Here is a 22565-nt window from a genome sequence, read left to right as displayed (position 1 = left end):
ACAAAGAGGACCCGACGGAAAGCATTTAAACAAGAAATTACTTATATTTTTAATACTTTCTAGCATCAAGTCAACATTAGATCTAAGAAATAAAAATGTTATTTAAAAGTTTTCAGTTCATAATTGTATCAATTTCGGAATAGCCCCCTTGTTCATCATATTCAAGCACTTAGTTTCTTCTTTTATCCAAGAAAATAAAAATTTCTAAAATATAATGCATTTTAACTATTTAATAAATAGAAAATAACAATTTAAGATCCCCCCCCCCAAAAAAAAAAGAATTTAAAAAAAAAATGTTTATACATTTGAATATGTACAATTTTGTCCTGACATGAATTGTATCAATAATTAATGACAAGTATATAGAGGTTTATATTTTAAACAGAAATAAAACAATAATAACAATCAAAAACAAAAACAAAATATATTTGATTGATATCTACGTTTCAAAGCAAATATATTTTTTTTTTTTTTGGTTGTCTTTATCCGAAGCATTCAATGGTACACTCAAAGAGCTAGACGTCGGGTTTCATTGGTGTTCACATTCAATGTATTTTTAATCAATGAAAAGTACATGTAGATTATTCAAAACAAAAACAACAAGACATCTGTGAGCCAATGCTAACTAGTAATATCCCTTGTCTCATGTGCATATATGTATACGCTCTGATGTGAACTGCGACGAGTAGTTGCTGAGGAAATTGCAACGAAAATCTGGTAAGGACAGACGCACGGATAAACAGAAAGTTGACATCGGATTCATACAAAAATGAATCCTACCATATGGAATGCCTAGACAAAGAGTGTGCTAAAATTTCAAATATCTGCAAATAGTAGTTGCTGAGAAAACTCCGACATAAATTGGTTAAGGACAGACAGATAGACTGACAAATACACACAGACAGACACACAAGGGTAAAACAGTATACCTCCTCCCCTTCGGAGCAGGGTATAAAAATACGATGATTGATATATATCTCTTTAAAATGTTAAAAAGGAAATATTTCTCAAGGTGTATCCTTGGATACGGTCCGGAAAAGAAGGATGCTTACGTTCAATGTTTTAATTGACGAAATGGACTAACATATCCATATTCAGGAAGAAATTAGCTTGATTTTTTTTAACCTGATTCTTCTTTTGTCAAATATACATATGTTTGTTACATGGATGTCGTTGTTCCTTTGCTTGCAGGTCTCAGTCTTTTTGTGAGGTACGTTTTAACAATAGAGAATAAATGTATTACATTCGTTTTGATGTGCATATGCAAAATTGCTTTTCACTTAAATCATGTACCGGCGAAATACTGAACGCATGTGAGTTAAGGTTAGGTATAGGCGTTTCTATGCAAATGAGCTAATAAAAACGCGTAAGAGGAATATTTATTATTCAAAGAATGTTTTAATTTATTTTCTTATGCATACTTAGTACCCACGATATGTTATAGCCAGTACACATTATGACGTCATATTATGACGTCATTGATCTTACCTACTGGAGGTAATATAACACATCAACAAAACAGCTTCGGCGCAAGGGATTACCCTATTTATTTTTACATAGAAAATGTATAATGCTAAGAAGAATATTCTATAGATTAATAAAACCGCTGCACAAATCCTAGGCATTTTCTAATTTGAGCGGAATTTAAGGAAACTTATACCGGACTGTACATTTTTACCCATTTCAACTTAAATTGAAATTATACAACTGAGCTGTTGATATTTGTGCAGCAATACCAGCAAACACTGGAATATTTTGCTTCTAAATATACCTTGTTTCAGTCAAATAAAATAGAGCATGCCCTTGCGCCAAGCATTTTTGTTGATATCCATTATAATCATGTGTAGTAAAGAACAATGGCGTCATAATATGACGTCATTATGTGTACTGGCTATCTCATGTCGCGGGTACCAAGTATGTATTAGACAATAAGTTTTAACTTTCTCTGTAAAATAGATATAGTCCTTAGGCATTTAATTACTTTATTTGCATAGATTTGCCTATACCTAGCCTTAACTCACATGCGAAAGAATCCATGGTCATTTGATCTAAAAATTCTGTAGAAAAGTTATATCATGGCATGTTTCGTAGGGACTGTTTTTCTTCTTTTGAAAGACACCATCATTTCCTCTATCGGGAAAATCTCTAAAACAATCCGATTCTGATGAGTCATCCTGGGACAATGTTTTGGGTACACCATTCGCGCCTTCCTTTCTAGAACTCTTCTTCTGCATACTTTTGTTAGTTTCGTATTCACTTAGGAAATCTTTGTCATTTGCATCCTCGTAAGCTCGTCTTGCTCTGACAGCCTGTTCGTTATTAATATAACTATGGTTAGGCACCATTTCTTTAGTGTATCCCAAATTTTGATAGTCTGTAAAGCTGTCATTTTGTGGAGGTTCATATTCCTTCCTCTTTGATTTATGGAAGCAGCTTGAAAGAATTGTAAAACATTTAGATTTTCCTACTAAATCTTAATATTCTTTTATCAATGCATTTAAAAAACTGTTTTGCAATGCTGTAAGTTTTTGGTACATGGAACAGTTAAAAAATATCTGATTTCAATAATCCTATGATAAAAAAAACTTTAAAAAAATAATATAATTTGGGGGGAGTGGGGGAGGGGTGTTGTTTTATTTTAGGAATATTGGGATAATACTAATAAAACCGAATAAAAGAACCCCCTCTGTAATGTTTTATATAAGAACCAAAGACGTTTAAAAGACCTCCATTTTATTTTGTGCACAAGGCATTTTTTACTTTCATTCTACACTTTTTTCCCTGGAAACAATTTATTGCAATGTTGATTTCTATCAAACAACATGGCCTTTTTATGATACATTACAAATAATGTTAACCTTCGAAACTGATACTACATTCGCCCTGACACGGAGACTTATGAGTCGATAGAACGCTATATATGAACAGATATCAAGTTGACTGATTTGGCATCTTCGCTAGCCAAGGGTTTTCGGTCCACCCCCTCCCCATTATGGGGAGCGGAGTGGACCGAAAACCCTTTGCTAGCGAAGATGATGATTTGGATGATAATGAAATATTATTTTTAAATAATATGTTTTATGGCATCATTGTATCCTTCCATCTATTTTGATCACATAATCTATTTTTAGTACTCGGTTTTTATAGTTATTTTTAACCTGAGGGTTCATATATATCTATTTTTAAAAATATTTGTTCTTGCACCTCATCAATAACCAATGAAATTGCAGGATTATGATCACGTGGAAGTCACTTGGTATGTGAAGGACGCTACGCAGCTAGGTTAAGGACGCCCATGAAATATATGCCTTAATATATTCAGGGAAAATGAATACAATTTTAATATTTTTTTAACAGCATTAGTTTTGATAAATGCGATTAGTAGTGTTTGCACTTGTATATATCGGGTCTTTGCTGAGTTCGACCAAAGCGACATCTCTTACATCAGCTGTTTGTCACGTGTCAGTTTTAAAATTAGAACATATATGTACTACTACAAAGATCGTAAATGTTCAACGATATACGGGCATTTTTACGCTATAAAACTTATTCTGTTTTCTTTGAGACAAATTCCTTAACACGAAAAGTGCTGGGAGTAACTTCCTCATGCTCGAGAATTGTTTGAAATTTAGCCGTCTTTCTATAAACTCCAGTCAAAATGTAATTCGCATTGGAATAATGTTACATTACGGAATAAATCAACAAGGCACAACCAGCTACCAGAACTTTTCAGAATAGTAGGAATTATAGCTACACGTGTTTAAAAATTCAGAATTTATAGTGAAGCATATATCGTTGAACTTTTGATATTTTCGAGGGGGCTGGACCTGTCATTCTAGCACGTTACTATACAAATGTGCTCCCTACGGCTTAATATAAAGTCTACACATTATCAATTTAGTTTGACAATAAAATGTGGATTAATATATTTCAGAATATTTCTCTCTTTTGGTCCGACTACGCGTGTTTCGTATTTATTTTTTATTTTTAGAAGCTACGATAAAAGCTTGATCCACGCCTCAAGTACAGAGAAACTGCGTGTCAAAGTAAGAAATGACGTCATCTTTGTTAGTACAGCGAGATCAAGCTGGCTTTCATTCTACATACGCTATTATGCTATTATGGCAAGATAAGTTTCACATCCATTTATCTTTATAATATTTATGATAAACGAAAGTATTTAGTGTGTTTTAAAAAGAACATATAGTATTTATTCATCGAAATTCATTTGTACTGTTTTAACGTGACGTCATAATAGCTTTACCGAACCTCTGCGTAGGCTGACGTATATATGGGAGTCCTTAACCTAGCTGCGTATTTTGTAAACAGCAAGATTGATTGTGTGAAAATTAACCCTCCACCATCCCCATCATACCCACCTTGATACATTTAGAATTGTCTTGTAATTGTAATGTAACTGTGTGTACCAGATATTTGACTTGAATTTGTATATACCACTTTATCTTGTCATTGTAGACGCCAAATTTTTGTACATACCACCTTAATTTTTACTCTGTTTTGCGAAATTTTTGTATATGCCACCTTAATTTTTACATTGTTTGAAATTTTTGTATATGCCACCTTAATTTTTACATTATTTTGGTTTTTCATATCACGGAGATCCCCCTGCCATTGTTGTGGACTAGTTTGTATATATATGTTACCTGGTGATCTCCCATCTTATAAATGTACATTCATCAATGATAATATTGTCTTACTTAGACATAAGGGAGATCCCGCTGCCTGTGTGATATTAGGTGCTCAATAAGTCTTTTTACGTATATCTGGGATCTCCCTAGTAGTTAAGGTAGTTTATTTGTAATTAGTTGTTTATCTTCGTCATTAATAAATGACAATATTCATCAAAGCATGTCTTGTGGTGTTTTATTGAAGTAAAAAAATAACAAAGCTGGGGGACCAAGATGGAACTGGTTTCCACTCATTCTTTACTGTACAGGCATTTGTTTTGCATAAGATAAATGGAGGGCATAATCATTTTTTTCATAATTAGAAAATCTCTTTTCTGATAAATTTGTAAACAATATAAATGCAACATATCAAAAGCATACATAGGTACTTAACAATCTATATAACAATAAAGGCGGTTTCTTTTACAACATGCAATCTTTATTCTTATCGTTAGTTTTGTAGTAAACACACTGATTCAGTGCTTGCTATTCGAATGACGTCACGATAACCAGTGTCAAAACACATATCAAGTATCAGATCATGTGCAAAAATGCTTATCAAACCGAAAATAACGTTTGTATAACGTTTAAAAGTTAACCACCATGATTTTATTGAAATATACATGCAGTACAATTCATGTACTAAAATTTGTTGTCTTAACTAATTTTTAAAATAGCTCTATTGAAATTTTAAGACAAGGATCATATCCACATGCACAAAACATTCTTTAATGACTTTATGTGAAATTGTATATATTGAATATTGAAATATTAAATAAAAAATTAGATATCATTTGTCATAACAACTTCAGGCCCAATATCGGATCTAGGGCTGATACGGAGCCACTTGGCCGAATATGACACACATAAAATATAATTTGGATTTTCGTGTGCAATATTCTCTATTTATTGGGGGTTTTTTGGCTTTCATTTCCAAAGTTAAAAAGCAACAGTCATTACAGAAAAGCTTTCTTTAAACGGAACGAATGCACATGCATACATCTCTAATATTTAGAAAAAAAATCTTATTCTTATTAAATTGCTGATTAATATTCTCTTTCTCACTTTAAAAGCAAAAATGCAGAAATCAGTAATAAAAATAGACACTTTTATCACCTGACCTACATGCACGTATTGGATAAAGCTTTATACAATCATGTACTACTCACATTTCCCAATTTATGTCTTGCCGTCGTTTAATTATTAGTACCATTATGATTGCCACCACAATAAGCAGTAGAATAGTCACCGTTATTCCAGCAATTAGACCAGCATTATTCCCATCTTCTAGATGATTTTCACCTGCTGATAAAAAAAAAGTTAGAATCAATCCTTCAATCAATGTCAAGACAAGTCAGGAGACGCAATATACTCGACAATCTTACATTTATCGTAGCAACCTTAGGTTTACATGGCTATATTAGATATTAGTTACAAATAAAATAAAAAAAAGAAGCTTGTTTACACACACACACACACCCTCTCTCACCCTCACACACACACACACACAGAGAGAGAGAGAGAGAGAGAGAGAGAGAGAGGTGAGTAAAATTAAGAAGGGAGATTTGAGTCTACTTGTATTATCGGGGTCAGATGTTCTGTGTTGACACATTTGGTACAATTTGACTTTGCCCCTTATAATCAGCAAATAATCGACGTTACACGTTTTAGGAAATGATGCTTAATATAATGATGTTCTTTTAAAAACCTTCATCTAAACATATTTTTGGGATTTGAATATTTAAAAAATATTTGGCCTAGACAGGCTTCATCTATAGTTTATGTGAATTTTTTTTATAGTTCTGATTCCGTCAAAAGGATGCATAAATGCTTACTTTTTTTGTCAAAGATATATATATATACATTTGGTAATAATTTGTCAATAAACATGCCATTTTATCCGGCGTTCTAATTACACCTTATGTTTTTTCGTTAATATGAAACATTTTTCCATGTCCTCTTTTGTCTTTTAGTCTGGAGCCGTTGCTATAATGTATACAGCAGTGAGACCTCTAGAGGATGGATGGTATAAACCGAATTGATGAATTATAGTTTTTGAGAAGCATATATACTCTCATGTATATATGAATTAACATAAATTCATAAGTAAATTTATATTCAGAAAAAGTTGAAAAATGTAAATTTGATAAAACAATACTTAATTTGGTGTGTATGATGATTCAAATATATTGTAAATGATAAATAAGCACGTTCATATCGTTTCCGTTGTGCAAATAATGGACGTTTGTAACTTTAATCAGGCAAAAATTATACACTACTTCCTTCATGAAACCGGTATTAGAGATTATTTGGTTGTTGTTTAGATTTGATCATTTAACGCGGTTTTTTAGATAACTTCTAAGATCCAATGTACTTTGATTGCTTTTAAGTGTATTTCAAATTTGATAACTTAATTAAAAAGACCCTTCATTCTTAAGGTGCCATTTATTTTTTATTTCAAATAAACATATATATATATATGTGTGAACTGAAAACAGAAAAGCTACGCTTTATATGTAGCTAAGTTACCTTCGAGTGCATTCGTTGTATTGCCTACAGTAGAGACGACCTTAGCTCTTGTTGTCAGGTTGTTGTCCTCGGTTTTGTTATTTGCAGTAGACATGAAATTAGCTCCTGTTGTCAGGTTGTTGTCCTCGGTTTTGTTGTTTGCGGTAGACATTAAATTAGCTCCTGTGCTCAAGTTACTGTCCGTTTTATTTTCGATATCCATGCCCTTGTTGGTGGTTTTCGTATCAATATTCATGATGTGTATAGTAGTGCTAGTTTCATTAACGCTAAGTAACACCCTAAGTAAGAAAAAAAATAAGCCATACGTATATGTGTATCTGTAACAATTAAGCAGTTACTCGAATACATTCCATACGAATGACAGGTATATATGCAACGTCAAAATTTCCAAGGATATGAATGATTTATTTTATTTAACTACAAAGGATGTGAACTTATTATTTATGATACAAGAAAGGTTAATTTCTGCAGGATATAGAAGGGAAAAATGTAATTAATTGGTGATGAAATCCTTGACCTTTTTTTGAGCGGAATCATTTTTTCTCTACTATTGACTATGTTATATTTTCGCATGTGGTCAAATAATGTGTCCTTTTATTTTGAATTTGCTTTGAGTACAAAAGAAAAACAGTTGTTTTTTTTTCTGCAAGCACACAGCTGGAGACAGTTTTCTATAATTTGATTTTGTAAGATTTTCAATTCTAGTCATAACTGTGTGTCATTTTATTTTGAACATACTTTTGGTAACAAGGAAAACAAGAGACACGAGAGCTTTAAAGGTCAGCTGAGTATAATTCAACACTGTTAAGGATCCATAGATGTATAAAATAAAACAAACTGAAAGATAAACTCTGTTGCCCAAAAGCAAGAGAACTATAATGATTAGGTATCAGCAAATTAATAAGTCTTTCACTCCTTAATAAATCTTAAGTTAGATCTATTTATTTGCCTGTTTCTGCCCCATTTGTAACTATTTTCTTGTAAACTTAACAAAACAATAGTATTTAAGGACTATTGATTAACCCATCTATTTCCCTCTCATACTGGCCTCTCTTGCTCTATCAAGAACATTTAATGCACAAAGATGAGGTTTTTTTTGTCTCATTTCTATTTATCTATAATTTACAAGTTTCCCTCATCATTAAGAACTATGAAGTACTTTTAGCATCATACATGTATATTATAAAATTCCTGTATAAATCTCTTATTAAATTGGCCTTTCAATGACATTATTAACAGTGATTAATTATCAAAGGTGAATAGCATAGGAGAATAACTTTTCTCAGTAGAATTAAAATTAATGAGTCCTGCCCAGCACCAGAACGCTTGGCCAAGTAGTCGACTTGATTCCTGACACTAGGGCCTCAGATTTCAAAATTTTGGAAGATGCATCATTACTCATCATATTTGCACTTAGTTTATCTGCTTAATACCCGGGAGCAGAGGAGAAATCAATGTATTCTCAATATTTTATCAATAAAGACCCATCTTAAAATCAAAACACCTGACCTTTGGGCCATGAAATTCACACGTTTTGAAGAGGTATCCTTGTTCATCTTGACTATGCAATACGTTTGTTTGCTAAATATCCAGGAGCAACGAAGAAGATTTCAAAAGAAATAATGTATTTTTCACTACATAATCAATACAGCCCTGTTCTAACACCAGAACTTCACGATATTGGAAGAGGCATCCTTTCTCATCATAACCATGCACTCAGTTTATCTGCTCATAATCAAAGAGCAGAAAAGATTTTCAATAATTTATTGGTTTTTCACTATATAATTAAAAGAGCCCCACCCTAATTCCAGAACTCCTAGTCCAGGGGTCATGAAATTTAAAAGTTTGGAAGAGGCAACCTTGCTCATCATAACTATGCCTGTAGATTCTCTGCTTCATGTAAATATACAGGGAAGAAGAGAGAAGATTTTTTAAAAGAATTTATACTTTTTCACTATATAATCAATAGTGCTTCGCCCTAAGACTAGAACCCCTGACCCGGGCCATGAAATCCACAAATTTGGAAGAGGCACCCTTTCTCATCATAACCACGCACTAAATGCTCAACTATTTACAAGAAAGGAGTTTAATCTCGTCGGTACTGGCGTGTTTGCCATGTTTACATTCACAACGACACATGCTTTAAAACGCGCATTTTGATTTGTCGAAAAGAATGTAAGCAAGTTTATGGTTGATCGAGAGGGAAAACCTGAATAAACCCCCTGAACTTCAATCTTAATATTTAATTTACTATTCCTAATTCGGTTGATATTCAAATAAAATACCTTTGAATCCTAAAACTATTGTTTTAATAATTTCACATTAAACTGATTCCCTGCAAATCAAATGAGTATGTAATATCACAAATTTTAAGTAAAAAAGAAATAAGATTTATGCATTGAATAATTAAAAGATTTTTATACGGTGTTGTCTCCTCGTATTGCTGCATCGTTTCGTCAGATCCGGATCTGTTTATATCCTCTGAAGGAATATATGTTGTGCTGTCGAAGATTGTTCCAGATTCATACTTGTCAACTTTTGTCCCAGCTGTCCCAACCATGCCTTCAACTAAAATAAATTTATTCACTAAATGAAACTAAAACTATCACAATTAAACTTTATCAATTTTAACTCTGCCTTCAACTAAACTACATCAGGCCTCTAAGTAGCCTGTAAAATTTAGGCGCCACCTGGCGCTTTATCAAAAATATTTAGTGGCCAATACAAATTTTTAGTCGCCAGGCAATTTTTCTAAGGCGCTAACTTTAAAAGTTAATAGAATATAGGGACCCATGACGTGCCTAAAAAACATGACATGTCAATTGCTAAAAATAATTTCCTCTTCTTTTAAAATTCCTTTCGCTTTTTCAGAAAAATTGTTTAAAAATGTGAAAATTTCCGGATTCGACGATCGCCAAGTCAATTTAAAATGGTCGCCAATTTGGCGACTTATGGAAAAAATTTAGGCGCCAATAAAAAAATTTTAGGCGCCATGGCGACTAAATTACTCGCGAATTAGAGCCCTGCACATGTAATAAAAAAATATCAATTCTACCTCTACCTTCAAGAATACTATATTCCGATTTACACGTACCAAAATTACAAACATGCCACATATATATTTTTTATTATTTTATTTATTTTGGTACTTCAAAACCTGATGATATGCACAATTCAGTCAATAATATCAATATCTTAAGCAATAAGTTTACAAAATTGAATTTTCCTTGAACGTTCAAAGGTATTTAGCAAAAAGAGAATCACTTTAAGGGGGTGATGAAATTGTAATAATGGGGAAAATATTCAAACAAATGTATACTTATTATTATATATTATTATTATTATATAAATTTAATTCGTTATATACGATGACTTCGTAAGCGTACATGTAAGTCATTTTAAGTCGCAAAAAATCCGTGATAAACTCTACTATAATTAATATGTACACTAAACTATTTTACCGCTTATGGACACTGATTTTCCTTCTCTTGAAGAACTTTTATTCATAAGCTCACAAGTAAATGTGCCTTCATCTTCTTCAGTCAAACCTGTAATTTAGAGAAAAGAAACACAAAAAGATACATTTATCCTAGATAATTGTTGATAAGAAACATTTTGAATAATATTTCATATTCTCAGGAACTCAAGAGAAATACTTTTTGAAATCTTATTCAAGTTTCTTAATGTGCTAAAAACAAGTTCGGAACATGGATATATTTCATATTCATTATTTTTTTTTAAAGGGTCACATTTTTATTAGACAAAAGCACCTGAATATGAAGAACTGTGGTTCAGGAAGAATTTGATACATTTGAAAAACAATTCGCGTTTTCTTTCTGCGACAACATCTGTATTTACAAGTAATATTTTTATGCCCTCGTAATCGAAGATTTTGAGCAAAATATCTTGAGCAAAACATCCTTTGACCGTATAAACCGAGACCCCGTGTCGCAGTAGGTGCTGGTACGAAAAAAGATCCCTCGCTGCTCAATGGCCCTGATTGCCGAGTTTAGGTCAAAATTTGCAGCCTTCCACAGTCAAGTAGTGGCGTCTCCATATGAGTGAAACATTCTCAAGAGGGACGTTAAACAACAAACAAACAAACATCTCCAAAACAAAAAATATCTCACTTCCTGCTTTATCCAGGGATCGTGTTTTTCTATTTGTCGGATATGGATTTTTTTTCTCTAATCTATGTGACAAATGTATCTCGTTATTTGTTGTTTTCACTTTGTCTTTGTTTATTTTTTTTTCCATTCTATATCCGTGAATGCGTTACAATTGTTATGTGTTAACTGCATTTTACTGTCTCTTGAGCAAAACTTAAAGTCATATATTTCTTGTATCTGCCTATTTATTCTGTTCCGTCATGAATGATCTCTGACTCATCAAGATATTTTTTCAAGATTAAAATAAGTTATGAAAAGAGGAACTTAATCAGGAGTGTACTGATTATTGACATTATATAGAAGTAGCATTTGCTACATAATCAACTTCCGGAAAATAAACATTTTCTAAATGAAGTCTGTGAAAAGCGCTCCACAATCTAAGTGGATCTAAGTAAATAAGTTCAAACGCTTATGTTACACCATATGAAAGAGCAGATTGAATAAAAAGAATTCCTTGTTTAAAATCAATCATACATCTAAAGTGCGGTGTTTACCAAAGGAGAAGATAATGAGTAGGGAACAATCTTTAAAGATTCTACAAACAATACAGTTCTGTAAACAGAACATAAGAAATGGACTCCCGGAAATTCTAGAGGTGGGATCAGATATCTTATCTGTCCTCTGCCTGCCTCGGTTTGATTGTACTCAGTGCATGTTCTTGAATATAGAAAAAGTTGGGAAACGTAATCACTATGGAACTCGTAAACATACTTACGTCTTCGTTGATCATTTGCAAAATTATTTTGTTATAAAACATTTTGATTGTACACACAAGTACTCTGAAGTTTATATTGAAAAGTTGCTCGAGTTTCTGATTGACATTATCTATATAGTTTTTGAGATCAGCTGTTCCAGCAATCTGTTGGAATTCCCATGGGTACCAATTGCAATTATAAGCAAACCTATTTTAGTATTCATATGAAGAAAAAAATAAATTCAAAAACGTCTACATGAGAAGATGGAGACGCTGTGGCATTCAACTCGACGTAAAGATGTATCGACGAAATATTATCAATTAACAGTAAGTAAATACGGATATATATTTCATTTCTGTGGTAAAATTTAGAAAATTATTTAAAATTATAGATGATCTCCCTCATTCATAGCTCTGATCCTTCGACGTTTTTGGCTCCAGTCCCCCCCCCCCCCTTTTCTTTGTAGCTCTTCGAGTATTTTTATCCAAATATTTCGAATTTGCATCATTTCGGCATGAGCAATACTGACGAGAAATAATTTGTCGAAATGCACATCTGGTCCATCAAAATTGGTACCGTGTATGATTAATATTACTTCCATTCAAATATCGACCAGAATTTATCCCCGTGAGCTTGAAATAAAAGACACCACAGAGTTAAACACATCTGTTTCATAGTTGGATATTTTACTAGAAAAAGACTGAAGTGTAACCTAACAAACTCAATTTCTCCAGCGTACTTACTTATGTATAAATATACCCATATCACCTGCATTTGGGTGTTTTCTCCCGGTTAATTCGATACGCAAGAGCTTGGAATTAACAGTTTGGGAATATATTTAGGAATATCTGCAGGGTGTAGACTTCAATTTGAAATATGATTTTTTTTTATGATATCATGTAAGAGTGTTACTTATGTTCACAGCATCTATTATCTTTGGACAACTCGGTGGCTTATAGAGCCTATGCTTGGCAACATACATAATTACAAACTCTAACTTGTATTCTACAGTTGAAGAATCTACGTATGGACTTGATTTAGCGTCATCAAAAAATCCATTCAAAAATTTCATGGGAAACAAGAACAAGTAAAGTTTAGTGCGAATGAACCAGCTAAGTTCTTTTGCCACTGGCGAAAGAATCTGCCTATTTACCCCTTAGTCACAAGTATTTGTACTGCTTAAAATTATCTACAGAGATGTTATATGTATATTTTTCGGATATCCGGTGTCAAGCGACAATCCACTTAGAAATGGAGATCTATTGACTATGGTTTCCGTATCTTAATTGACGAGCTTTTCGAATAATGGCTTGTCTGTAAAATATAACATAAATTTCACCGACTCTTATTTGCAGATAGATATAAATGTTTGAAATATACATGTAATTATTTCAACTGTTAACTCATAAAACATCTCTATAAAGCTCACATATTATTATGTATCAGTAAGTCAAACTTGAATTTTACATTTCCGTAGAAAATCCATTTTTATGAATACAAGAATATGTTTTTGTTGTTAATTTACTTTGCTGGCAATAAGTATATAATATAAAAATTTCTTTTCAATGCATATAATTTACACTACCGTATATCTGGTAATTTTGGCCAATGATGTTGAGAAGGAGTACTTATCTTTGTTTTCAATTTTAATACTTTTTACAGGTAAGAATTTGTATAAACTTAATGGAATTGGTGAGATTATGATATTTTCTTTTCATAAAATAAAAAAAAAATAAATTAGGGCTATAATAATATATTGTAGAAATTTTTAATGCTCTCAATGATTTGTAATATTTATAACAGAAATTAAAACCTTTACCTTTGATTTGCAGGGAGGAAACGAATCCTGTTCCTTGTTCTGCAAAAATATTTAGGCTGTATTTTGAGTCCTCGACGCCATCGGCAAGTTCTGTGAACGACTTCGTGATTTTGGCTTCATCTTTCAACCATGTAATAGTGTAACTTGTGACAACGTCCATTAGGCTCATGTTTGCAATAAAGCATTTGATGACTACCGTGTCACCAGAGCTAAAGAGACTTGCGTTGGTTAGAACAATAAATGTTGGGAACTTGGCTGTAGACAGACTCATGCATAACATTAAACAGTTGACGATTAACACTGAAATATATATAAAAAACAATTTATGAAAATCATACCGTATAAGCAATGAATATACAGTTAGCATCGACGTTTCCGAAATATTCGAACATTCCAGATTTGAATTGGATTGAAACACGTACAAACTGGTTTGCCGCTCTAAAATTTCTTCAATATATCCATTATCGAGATAACGAAGTTCGAAGTTTCAATGTTTTCCACTATATTAAAATTGATCATTAACAATCTGAAGCTAGATTTTGAGCTTTTTGGTAGTTTTGTTTCAGTTCTTTCAGTTATTTAAATGTTGTTTATAAAGTTTCCTCGATTCATAAAATGGTACATAGTATTTAAGGAAACTTTGTCATTGATGGGATTCATAGGGGATTCAAGTCATCTCAAAAATACACCCAATGAATCGATGAATATGCATTTTCCTCATTTAAGAGAGACACAGTGTTTCTGTTTATTAATTATGCTTCAGTGTTTTGTATGTGTGTTTTTTTTCGGTAAATAGATGGTACGATAATGTTGAAATTGAAAAAAAAAGATGAGAAATTAACATTTATTCGAAATCATCTCCTCAATGGGGTGGAGTGTATATTGGGATCCTTTATTTCTAAGAAAATCGTTAATATATATGTGACAGTAAAGTAACTACAGAAATAGATTAAGTTTGACGCAAATCTAAATAAAAAATTATTATGATTAACAAGTTCAAAGAAAGTCCCTTTTTTCAGCATAAGTTAAAGTATACAGATAGTTCACTACACATGAAACAAATGACAAACCATTTGTAATTGAAATTGAACGACGTTTTTCCTGTTTTAGTGTTAATTTCACTTTAAGTAGATCCAGTGTAATGTTTCATTTAGTTTTGCAGAAAATCCCAATTTGAATCTTTTTTTTTACTTCCTGTTGAATGTAACAACGCTTAAAGACCATTAACTGAAATTGGACTTAAATCGAAATTTCGATTTTTTATATTTTGATTTCTTTTAAATAATTTTTTTTAATTTGCAGATGGATATGGTATACAGATTCAAACATATCATGAAAAAATGTATCATTTTGATGTTTGTTGATAAAACAAGGATATCAGCTGTCTCGTTTAAAGTCATCATTCTTCTAAGTTCCACGGTCGATACAATGACCTGGTCAGCAAATACAATCTATCATTAAGTCAAATGCTGACCTACGTTTTTCAAACTAATTGTTAGACCATTATTTGCACACTGAATTGTCGACGGATTTTTCTGTTATTTACCGATAATGACGAAGAGCACACAGTGGGTGTGACTGGTTGGCAAGGGATGCTTACTCCTCCGTGGCACCTGATCCCACCTCTGATGTTTTAGAGGTATGTGTTTGCTCTGCTCCTGATTTGTATTTTTAATGGACTTGTGGGCTTGAATGCTGTATGTTATTTCCATAAATTTCATTTCAAAGTTGTTTTAGAAGTTTTATTTATTTAGAATTGTGACGTAAATCTGTTATCAGTTGATGGTCTTTGGGCTAGACTTTCACATATGTTCTTAGTTCTACTTATCTCGTGGAAAACTGTTGAAAAAAACTAATTTCATTTTTTTCCCTATTCAAGCTATTGTAGGAAAGTTATTTAATTATTTAATGATTCTGAAAGAGATGATTGCTTAAACTATCCGTAAATTCAAAGACAAAAATATGGAGGATTAAAGCTGGATTTCCCATGTTTTGAAAGGATACGATATTTATCTAGCTCTTTGAGTCCTTTTTATACTGTGCCTTTTCCAAAGCAATGGAATAACACAAAATAAACAAATTATATCATTAACAAGGAAGCCATGGGATATTCTTTTTATAACAAAATTTACCTAAATGTAATTGCTAATGCTCTTGAGTGCTAGCAATAACGTTAGTCTTGTTTCATTGGAATACGCATGCCCGACAAATAGCATTTTTGGAATACCTCAATAGATAAACTGTACCATGTCAATTTCGTTTTATCATCTGAAAATACATGTGATCCGACGTTTTGTATTTGTTGTCTAACCTGTACAAAAATGCACAAAAAGTAATAGTAATCTAGGTCTTATTATACCAAGACTGTAGAGATCAGTTATTTCTAAAATTATAATAAAAACCTAGCTTTTCTTAACGACCTTCCTGGATCTTTCCGTCAAGCTCGGAAGCACAACCCCGGATATGTTTTTCGAGCTTGCCCCAGATATGCGATTGCTGCGTTCAAAACAGTACCACACTAGAATGATTTAAACTAGGTGCTTATTAGTTTTTCCGATCTATTATTTTTTTCATCGCAAATTGAAATTGCAGTAAAATACAGAATGTTTAAAGCACAGTAAATGAGTTATACCATTGGAGATGTGAAGTTAAGCCCACTCTAGATTCACCATCCTGAGACACCCACCGAACACAATTCCAAATGCACCACTGCGCCCTCCTATCAATAACTAATCGATTCAGCAGATACACCAATAGTTCAGGTATCTACTTCTACATTTCATGATGGCGACAGCACTAGATCACCTACCTAAATGATAAACTTGTGCTTTCATGTATTTTATTTCTATTCCCTTCGGTTTTTATACAGTACATAACGACATTATCAGTATTATGCCGCTAAAAAAACACGTAATGAAAACAAAATTCCATAGTTAATTGATTACTTCGTGGTTCTTACTTTCTGCCGCTCTTTTGCGTCGAAGTCGATGAAGCTCTACGTCTCATAAGATTTCCGGGTTGTAACATTGTTTACAATTGGCAAACAATCCGTATGCCGAAACTACATTGAATTGTCAAGGATAGGGCTCCAAATAGTGGGTTAATTGTTTGATTTGGAATGTTTAGAGTATTTTATCAGCTTTCAAAAGTAACAATTTATAATAAAGAAAGGGTTGAATTTAATTAGAAGAGTTGGCGTAGCAAAAAGCAATATAAAAAATGATATAATGTCTAGCTCCTCTCAAGTTTTTTAGCGTGGTTCAGCGAATGTTCAGCAAGATTTTTCAATAGGACATTTTTTATCTGTGTTTTAAAAATCGAAATCATTTATCTAACGTTGTATTATCACATTGTCCTCCAGCTAACAGACGTTTCAAACATCTTCCGGGAAAAGGTTCCGTTAAGTAAACGGCTTATTAAATGTGCCTGTTTCAAGTAGGGTCTGTTATTTAAAATAAGTTGATTTTCTCCATCAAACATGAGCTCCAGTGTTTTCGAATGCATACGTGTGAATTTGTTTACATATCGTCAAGAGGCGTAGAAAATACGTATCATGACAGAGAGAAAAAAGATTATCCACTTTTATATCATGTGTAAATTCAATACATTCATTAAAACATTAGATGAAATTGATATAAAAATGTTTGTCTTATCTATTAACAAAACTGAAACTGTGGGATTAAAATTTAAAAAACAACAAAATAATGCACATCGTAAGACACACTCAAGTATTTAGTATCTTTAAAAGTTATTTTTAAAATTTGTTTCAACATACCTATAGACAAGGCAAATTGTATCCGTGTCATTTTACCTGCCTTCCAATATCCCTGAATTCGATTCTTGTAACTTATTTCTGTTTCGAACTATCCGTAAAGAAAACACTATATCTACTTGTATTTTATCAACGTGGAAAATCCAACAAAACATGTAGTTATTGACCTACTTCAAGGGATTTTTCATCTACAAAAATATAGACAGAGATGAGTTTCCGGGGAATATTTCCGAAGTATACTCATAAAAATTTTATGATAATTATCAAAAAAAAAAAAAAAAAAAAAAAATATAATAATAATAATTATACAAATAAGCAACTTAACATTTGATCCTTGAGAATCTGATTCATCATTAATATTAGTCATTTTCAAGTTTTTCTCTTTCACCTCGAGGTCTTTTCATCATGCATAGTTTATGTAATTAATATTCTATACTTATACATATATTGTTATGAATATTATGGCGTTCTCTAACAGATTGATATACTTTTTTCCAATTGATTTGTGGATTATATATTTTAATGAATATATATAAATCTTCTTTTTAAATAAAACGTAGATTTTCAATCGATTTATATACCTGAAAATGGGGAAAATGAATTGCTATTTACTAATTGTAAAACCTCTCAAGGAAGGCAAATACCTACAGCATTTCCTAACATATGCCACTCAACCCAAAACATGCTTTAGACAAGATATTTCTGCAAACAAAGTTGGCATCGATACTTAGACGATTTTTTCCACTTTTTCTAAGATCTTCCATACCTACATGTACGAAGAAGAACTCTTAGTATTTTAAATACTAATGTGATAACCCTAGTACTTAATGTTTTATATCAATATACTTGTCCTTTCTAAAAATTTTGATATTTCTTATGCAGAATATGTCGGAAATTGTAATTAACAATTTCAATGACCAAAAAAAAGATCATTTATAAGCTTCTGTTATTCATATTTGCGATGGAAGAACTATTTTTAAGCTTTGATTGAAGCAAAATTACATTATTGTCGTCCTGTACAATATTGATTTATTATATATTAATGCTATACATTCTATTGCTGAGAACTCTTTCTTCTGAAGAAAATTGAATACTTTATTTTAGTCTGATCGATCATAAAGGTTTAAATTTCATACATATTTATCATAGCAGCACATTTTAACAGCAAAATAAAATTCTCAAAAATGTAGCTCATATTGCTTTTATCAACGTATACAAATTTTGCAGAAGAAATAACAGAATTTTTTTAAATCTCGTCAAGCACATGGCTGAAGAGGAAATAAAGAAACACACTATCTATACATTATCTTATTTGACTGTGTATTATTACTTCCAATACTTAATTTGTGAGATTGATAAAATCCCTTTGTAAATTGTTTTCAAAACTGTGTGTTTGTCGAGAGGAGGGATCAGTGAAAACAATAAAAAACAAACCTATAAAACAAACTTGGCACCGCTTTGTTCATTTAACCCATATAAAATTTGAAACTATCTTATATACGCATATAAATTTACTAATGCAAAACCATAAAAATTCTTTTAGCAAAAGATATTTTGGACAGTCAGTGCTAGGAGACGTGCATTTGGTAAAATCAATTCATATTTATACAAATGTATGCTTGATTGTTCAAAGTCCCTTCGAGAATTTTTCACTCATATTAAAACCCCACCACTTGCCAGTGGAGGACTTCAAATTTAGACCTATACTCGGCACTTTAGGCTTTTGAGCAGCGAAAGATTTTTTTGTGCCAGAACTTACTGTGACATGGGATCATAGTTTATATGGTCTCTTCCGAAGGACAGGTCTCCTCCACCTGCAGTTTGATTCAAATCCGCGGCGTAAGGAACAACTCTTTACTCTGCGACCTGAGAGCAAACGCTCTAATCACTGTACCGAGTGGGCGACACAAACGTACGAAATCGTACTATTTGTCAAAGTATTGGATATGGAGATTAGAAGAATTTCTAGCAAAAAAAACATGAAAAATAAATAGTTAGATTATGGTTATCATAACTTTTTATTAGAAAAATTCAATTTGTTTGCACAATTAAGATATTTGAATGCATTTTTAAATACAATTTAGGATTGCAATTATCCTCCGAAAATTCTGATTAGTAAGCTCGAAAGAAAAACATTCTTGAACAAAAGTTTAGTGTTATCTACTTGTCAAGCTATCCGTCCTCCTTTTTACCACCCAATGACGTCACACACATTGACATTAATAATTTCTGAGTTAATAATTTTTGAAAATACTAGCTAATTAAGCATGTCAAATTTATTGGTTCTAAAATTTTGTTTTTAAATGATTTATAGTAGCGTTCATACAAAGGTATGTTAAAGTTATAATTATGCTAACTAAAATTTAAAAAAAAAAAACGTGTACAATAATATCAACAATAATGTTACAAGGCGAGTCGAAATGTTTAATAGAACATTGGTGGCATACTTCAGAACTCAGTCTGTTGACAAAGAGATTAGCCAAGTAATCTTGAGGAGTTTTATTACAAATACAATAACCAAGTCCACAAATTTACGAAGCCCATGACTCCACATGAGATATTTTTCAAAAGATCATACTTCTCTGTGGTAGTAGAAGGTATAAATCTTCATAACGTTTAACAAGTGCATAAAGCTATGATCCTGTCGTAATTTGTACACATTCAAGGAAGTCAACAAGTTCCTGTGTATTTACTGCAGGAGTCTGTTTGTGTGTGTATTGTGGGAGAGAGGTGGTAATTGATTTGAGAAACATGTTTCATGAACTCATAGTTTTTTGTAGTAAAGACTACATGTATATATTTTTTGGTTTAAGATAAAACTCTCCTGCAAGGACTACATGTAACCCTAATCTCCGGACTGGGTGCTGGACTAACTATAGTCAGTCAAAAAGAGTGGGAAGACTCACTTAAATCTTTCGAAGGGGAGCTACACTTATATGTCGAAAAGTATGCAATTACTGACACATATTACTTGGGTGGTATGAAAGAACTTACCCTAATCCCTCCAAACTACCTATAGGGCTGACCCTAATTCTCCCAGTTGGGTACAAGACTAACCCTGACCCCCCGGTTGGGTGCGAGACTAACAGTAATCCCCCGGTTAGGTGCCAGACTAACCCTTATCCCACTGATGGAAAAGAGACTAACCCTAATCAGTCTCATTTTTGTGCGAGGATTAACGCCATAGCACATGCGGATCTGGCTCCGGGGTCATAAAACCTAGACAAGCTCACTTTTTGATCTCAGTATCGCTTTTAATAAAGGAATATATAAGGGAGAAGTGAGACTGAGATCAAAAGTGAGATCATCTAAGTTTTATGGCCATGGAGCCTGGGGACCAGTAAAATAAAGTCAATCCACATGTGGTTTAATTTGATACCACAAATGACATTTTACATTTATCTTATGTTTTGATATAAAATATACCTTTTTGAATTTTGACATGAATGAAATATATGGAGATAACGAACAGTATTAAAGCTCAATAGTCCATTAAACAATACAAAATAGGAGCAGTTTAATGAATTTCAAAATGTCAATAATTACAAATTCTAGCTAGATACCTATGTGTAACTTTACCAGGGAAGAGAAGGAATTTCTGCAGAGAACTCACCTTGATATCGAGGATGATGATGTAGAAGATGATAAGGACGACGAAAATGTCAACAATAATAAAGATTGATTGATTGATTGTATGTTGTTTTACGTCCCATTCGAGAATTTTTCACTCATATAGAGACGTCACCATATACCGGTGAAGGGCTTCAAATTTTGACCATTACTCGGCACTCAGGGCCATTGAGCAGTGATGTTTATTGTACCAACGCCTGCCGTGACACGGGGCCTCGGTTTTTAAGGTCTCATCCGAAGGACCCGCAACTTTCACTTCAAAGTGCGAAGGAACAGTTGCTACCCATTTTTCATCGACTTAGGTCAGTCACGGCCGAGATTCGAACTCACGACCTCCGGATCACGGAGCGAGCGCTCTACCGACTGAGCTACCGTGAACGGTTCAATAACAAAGAATTAGAGGTGCTACATTACTTTTATCTATGTTTTTTTCTGTTTTTGTTTGTTTGTTGATTTATTGTTTAACGTCCCTCTCGAAAATTTTCCACTGATATCGAGACGCCAGCACTTGCCGGCGGAGAGCTGCAAATTGAGCTGTGATTGCTGCCATTGAACAGTGAGGGATTTTTCTGTGCCAGCACCTACTGCGACACGAGACCTCGGTTTATACGGTCTCATCCGAAGGACCGGTCTCCACAGTGGGATTCAAACCCGCGACGTAAGGATCAACTCCTTACTCTGCGATTCTACAGTAACGCTCAAACCACTACGCCACGCGGGAGACTTTATATATGTTAATAATTATCATTGGATAAAAGAATGTCGAAATATTTCGGTGTATATTACATATACATGTAATAATTACACGTTCTAAAATGATTTACCAAATGATATTAATTATCGTACATGTTTGTGTTATTTATTCAGTTAAACCAGGCGACATATGATATCCCTGGTATAATTTCAACACAGCTGCCAGGCATATCAACAAGTGAGGATATAGCAAGGGTAGGTACCCCCCTACCCCTTCATTTTGAATGGTATGGCCTGTTTATTTCTATATTGCTGATTGAAAAGAATATCTTAAATTTAAAATAAATTTGGCACTACTGAAGTACTGAATAAGTTCCCCCTGGATTTGTTTTCCCAGCACTGTGAAAACAGTACACCACTGCTGCAAGATATGAAGAAATCGCAGATCTTACCCAACAACTGCAGGTAAGTTGCATTACAATACCATATATGAAGATAGTGTTACTGAATAAATTAATTTTGAACTCAAATCTATTTATTTGTAGTTTTGCGAAACATTTTTGAACAATG

The 22565-nt window shown here is 32.7% G+C and overlaps 1 protein-coding gene across 1 annotated transcript; it reads right to left on the bottom strand.

The window, feature by feature from the left end:
• Positions 1-1502: 1502 nt before the first annotated feature.
• Positions 1503-14069, bottom strand: LOC133174544 (uncharacterized). Its single transcript, XM_061309657.1, has 6 exons — positions 13901-14069; positions 10679-10765; positions 9641-9785; positions 7218-7495; positions 5858-5990; positions 1503-2433 (listed from the first exon to the last, which is right to left on the bottom strand). Exons 1-6 carry the CDS (start codon positions 14067-14069, stop codon positions 2049-2051), a joined length of 1197 nt encoding a protein of 398 aa, XP_061165641.1. The 3' UTR covers positions 1503-2048.
• Positions 14070-22565: the final 8496 nt, after the last annotated feature.

This window comes from Saccostrea echinata, unplaced genomic scaffold (assembly GCF_033153115.1).
Source record: "Saccostrea echinata isolate AGI-Se365-2 ecotype Australia unplaced genomic scaffold, CSIRO_AGI_Sech_v1 ptg000058l, whole genome shotgun sequence".
NCBI classification, from domain to species: domain Eukaryota; kingdom Metazoa; phylum Mollusca; class Bivalvia; order Ostreida; family Ostreidae; genus Saccostrea; species Saccostrea echinata.
Note: the sequence above shows the minus strand (reverse complement) of the source record. Positions and strands in the feature narration are given on the sequence as shown.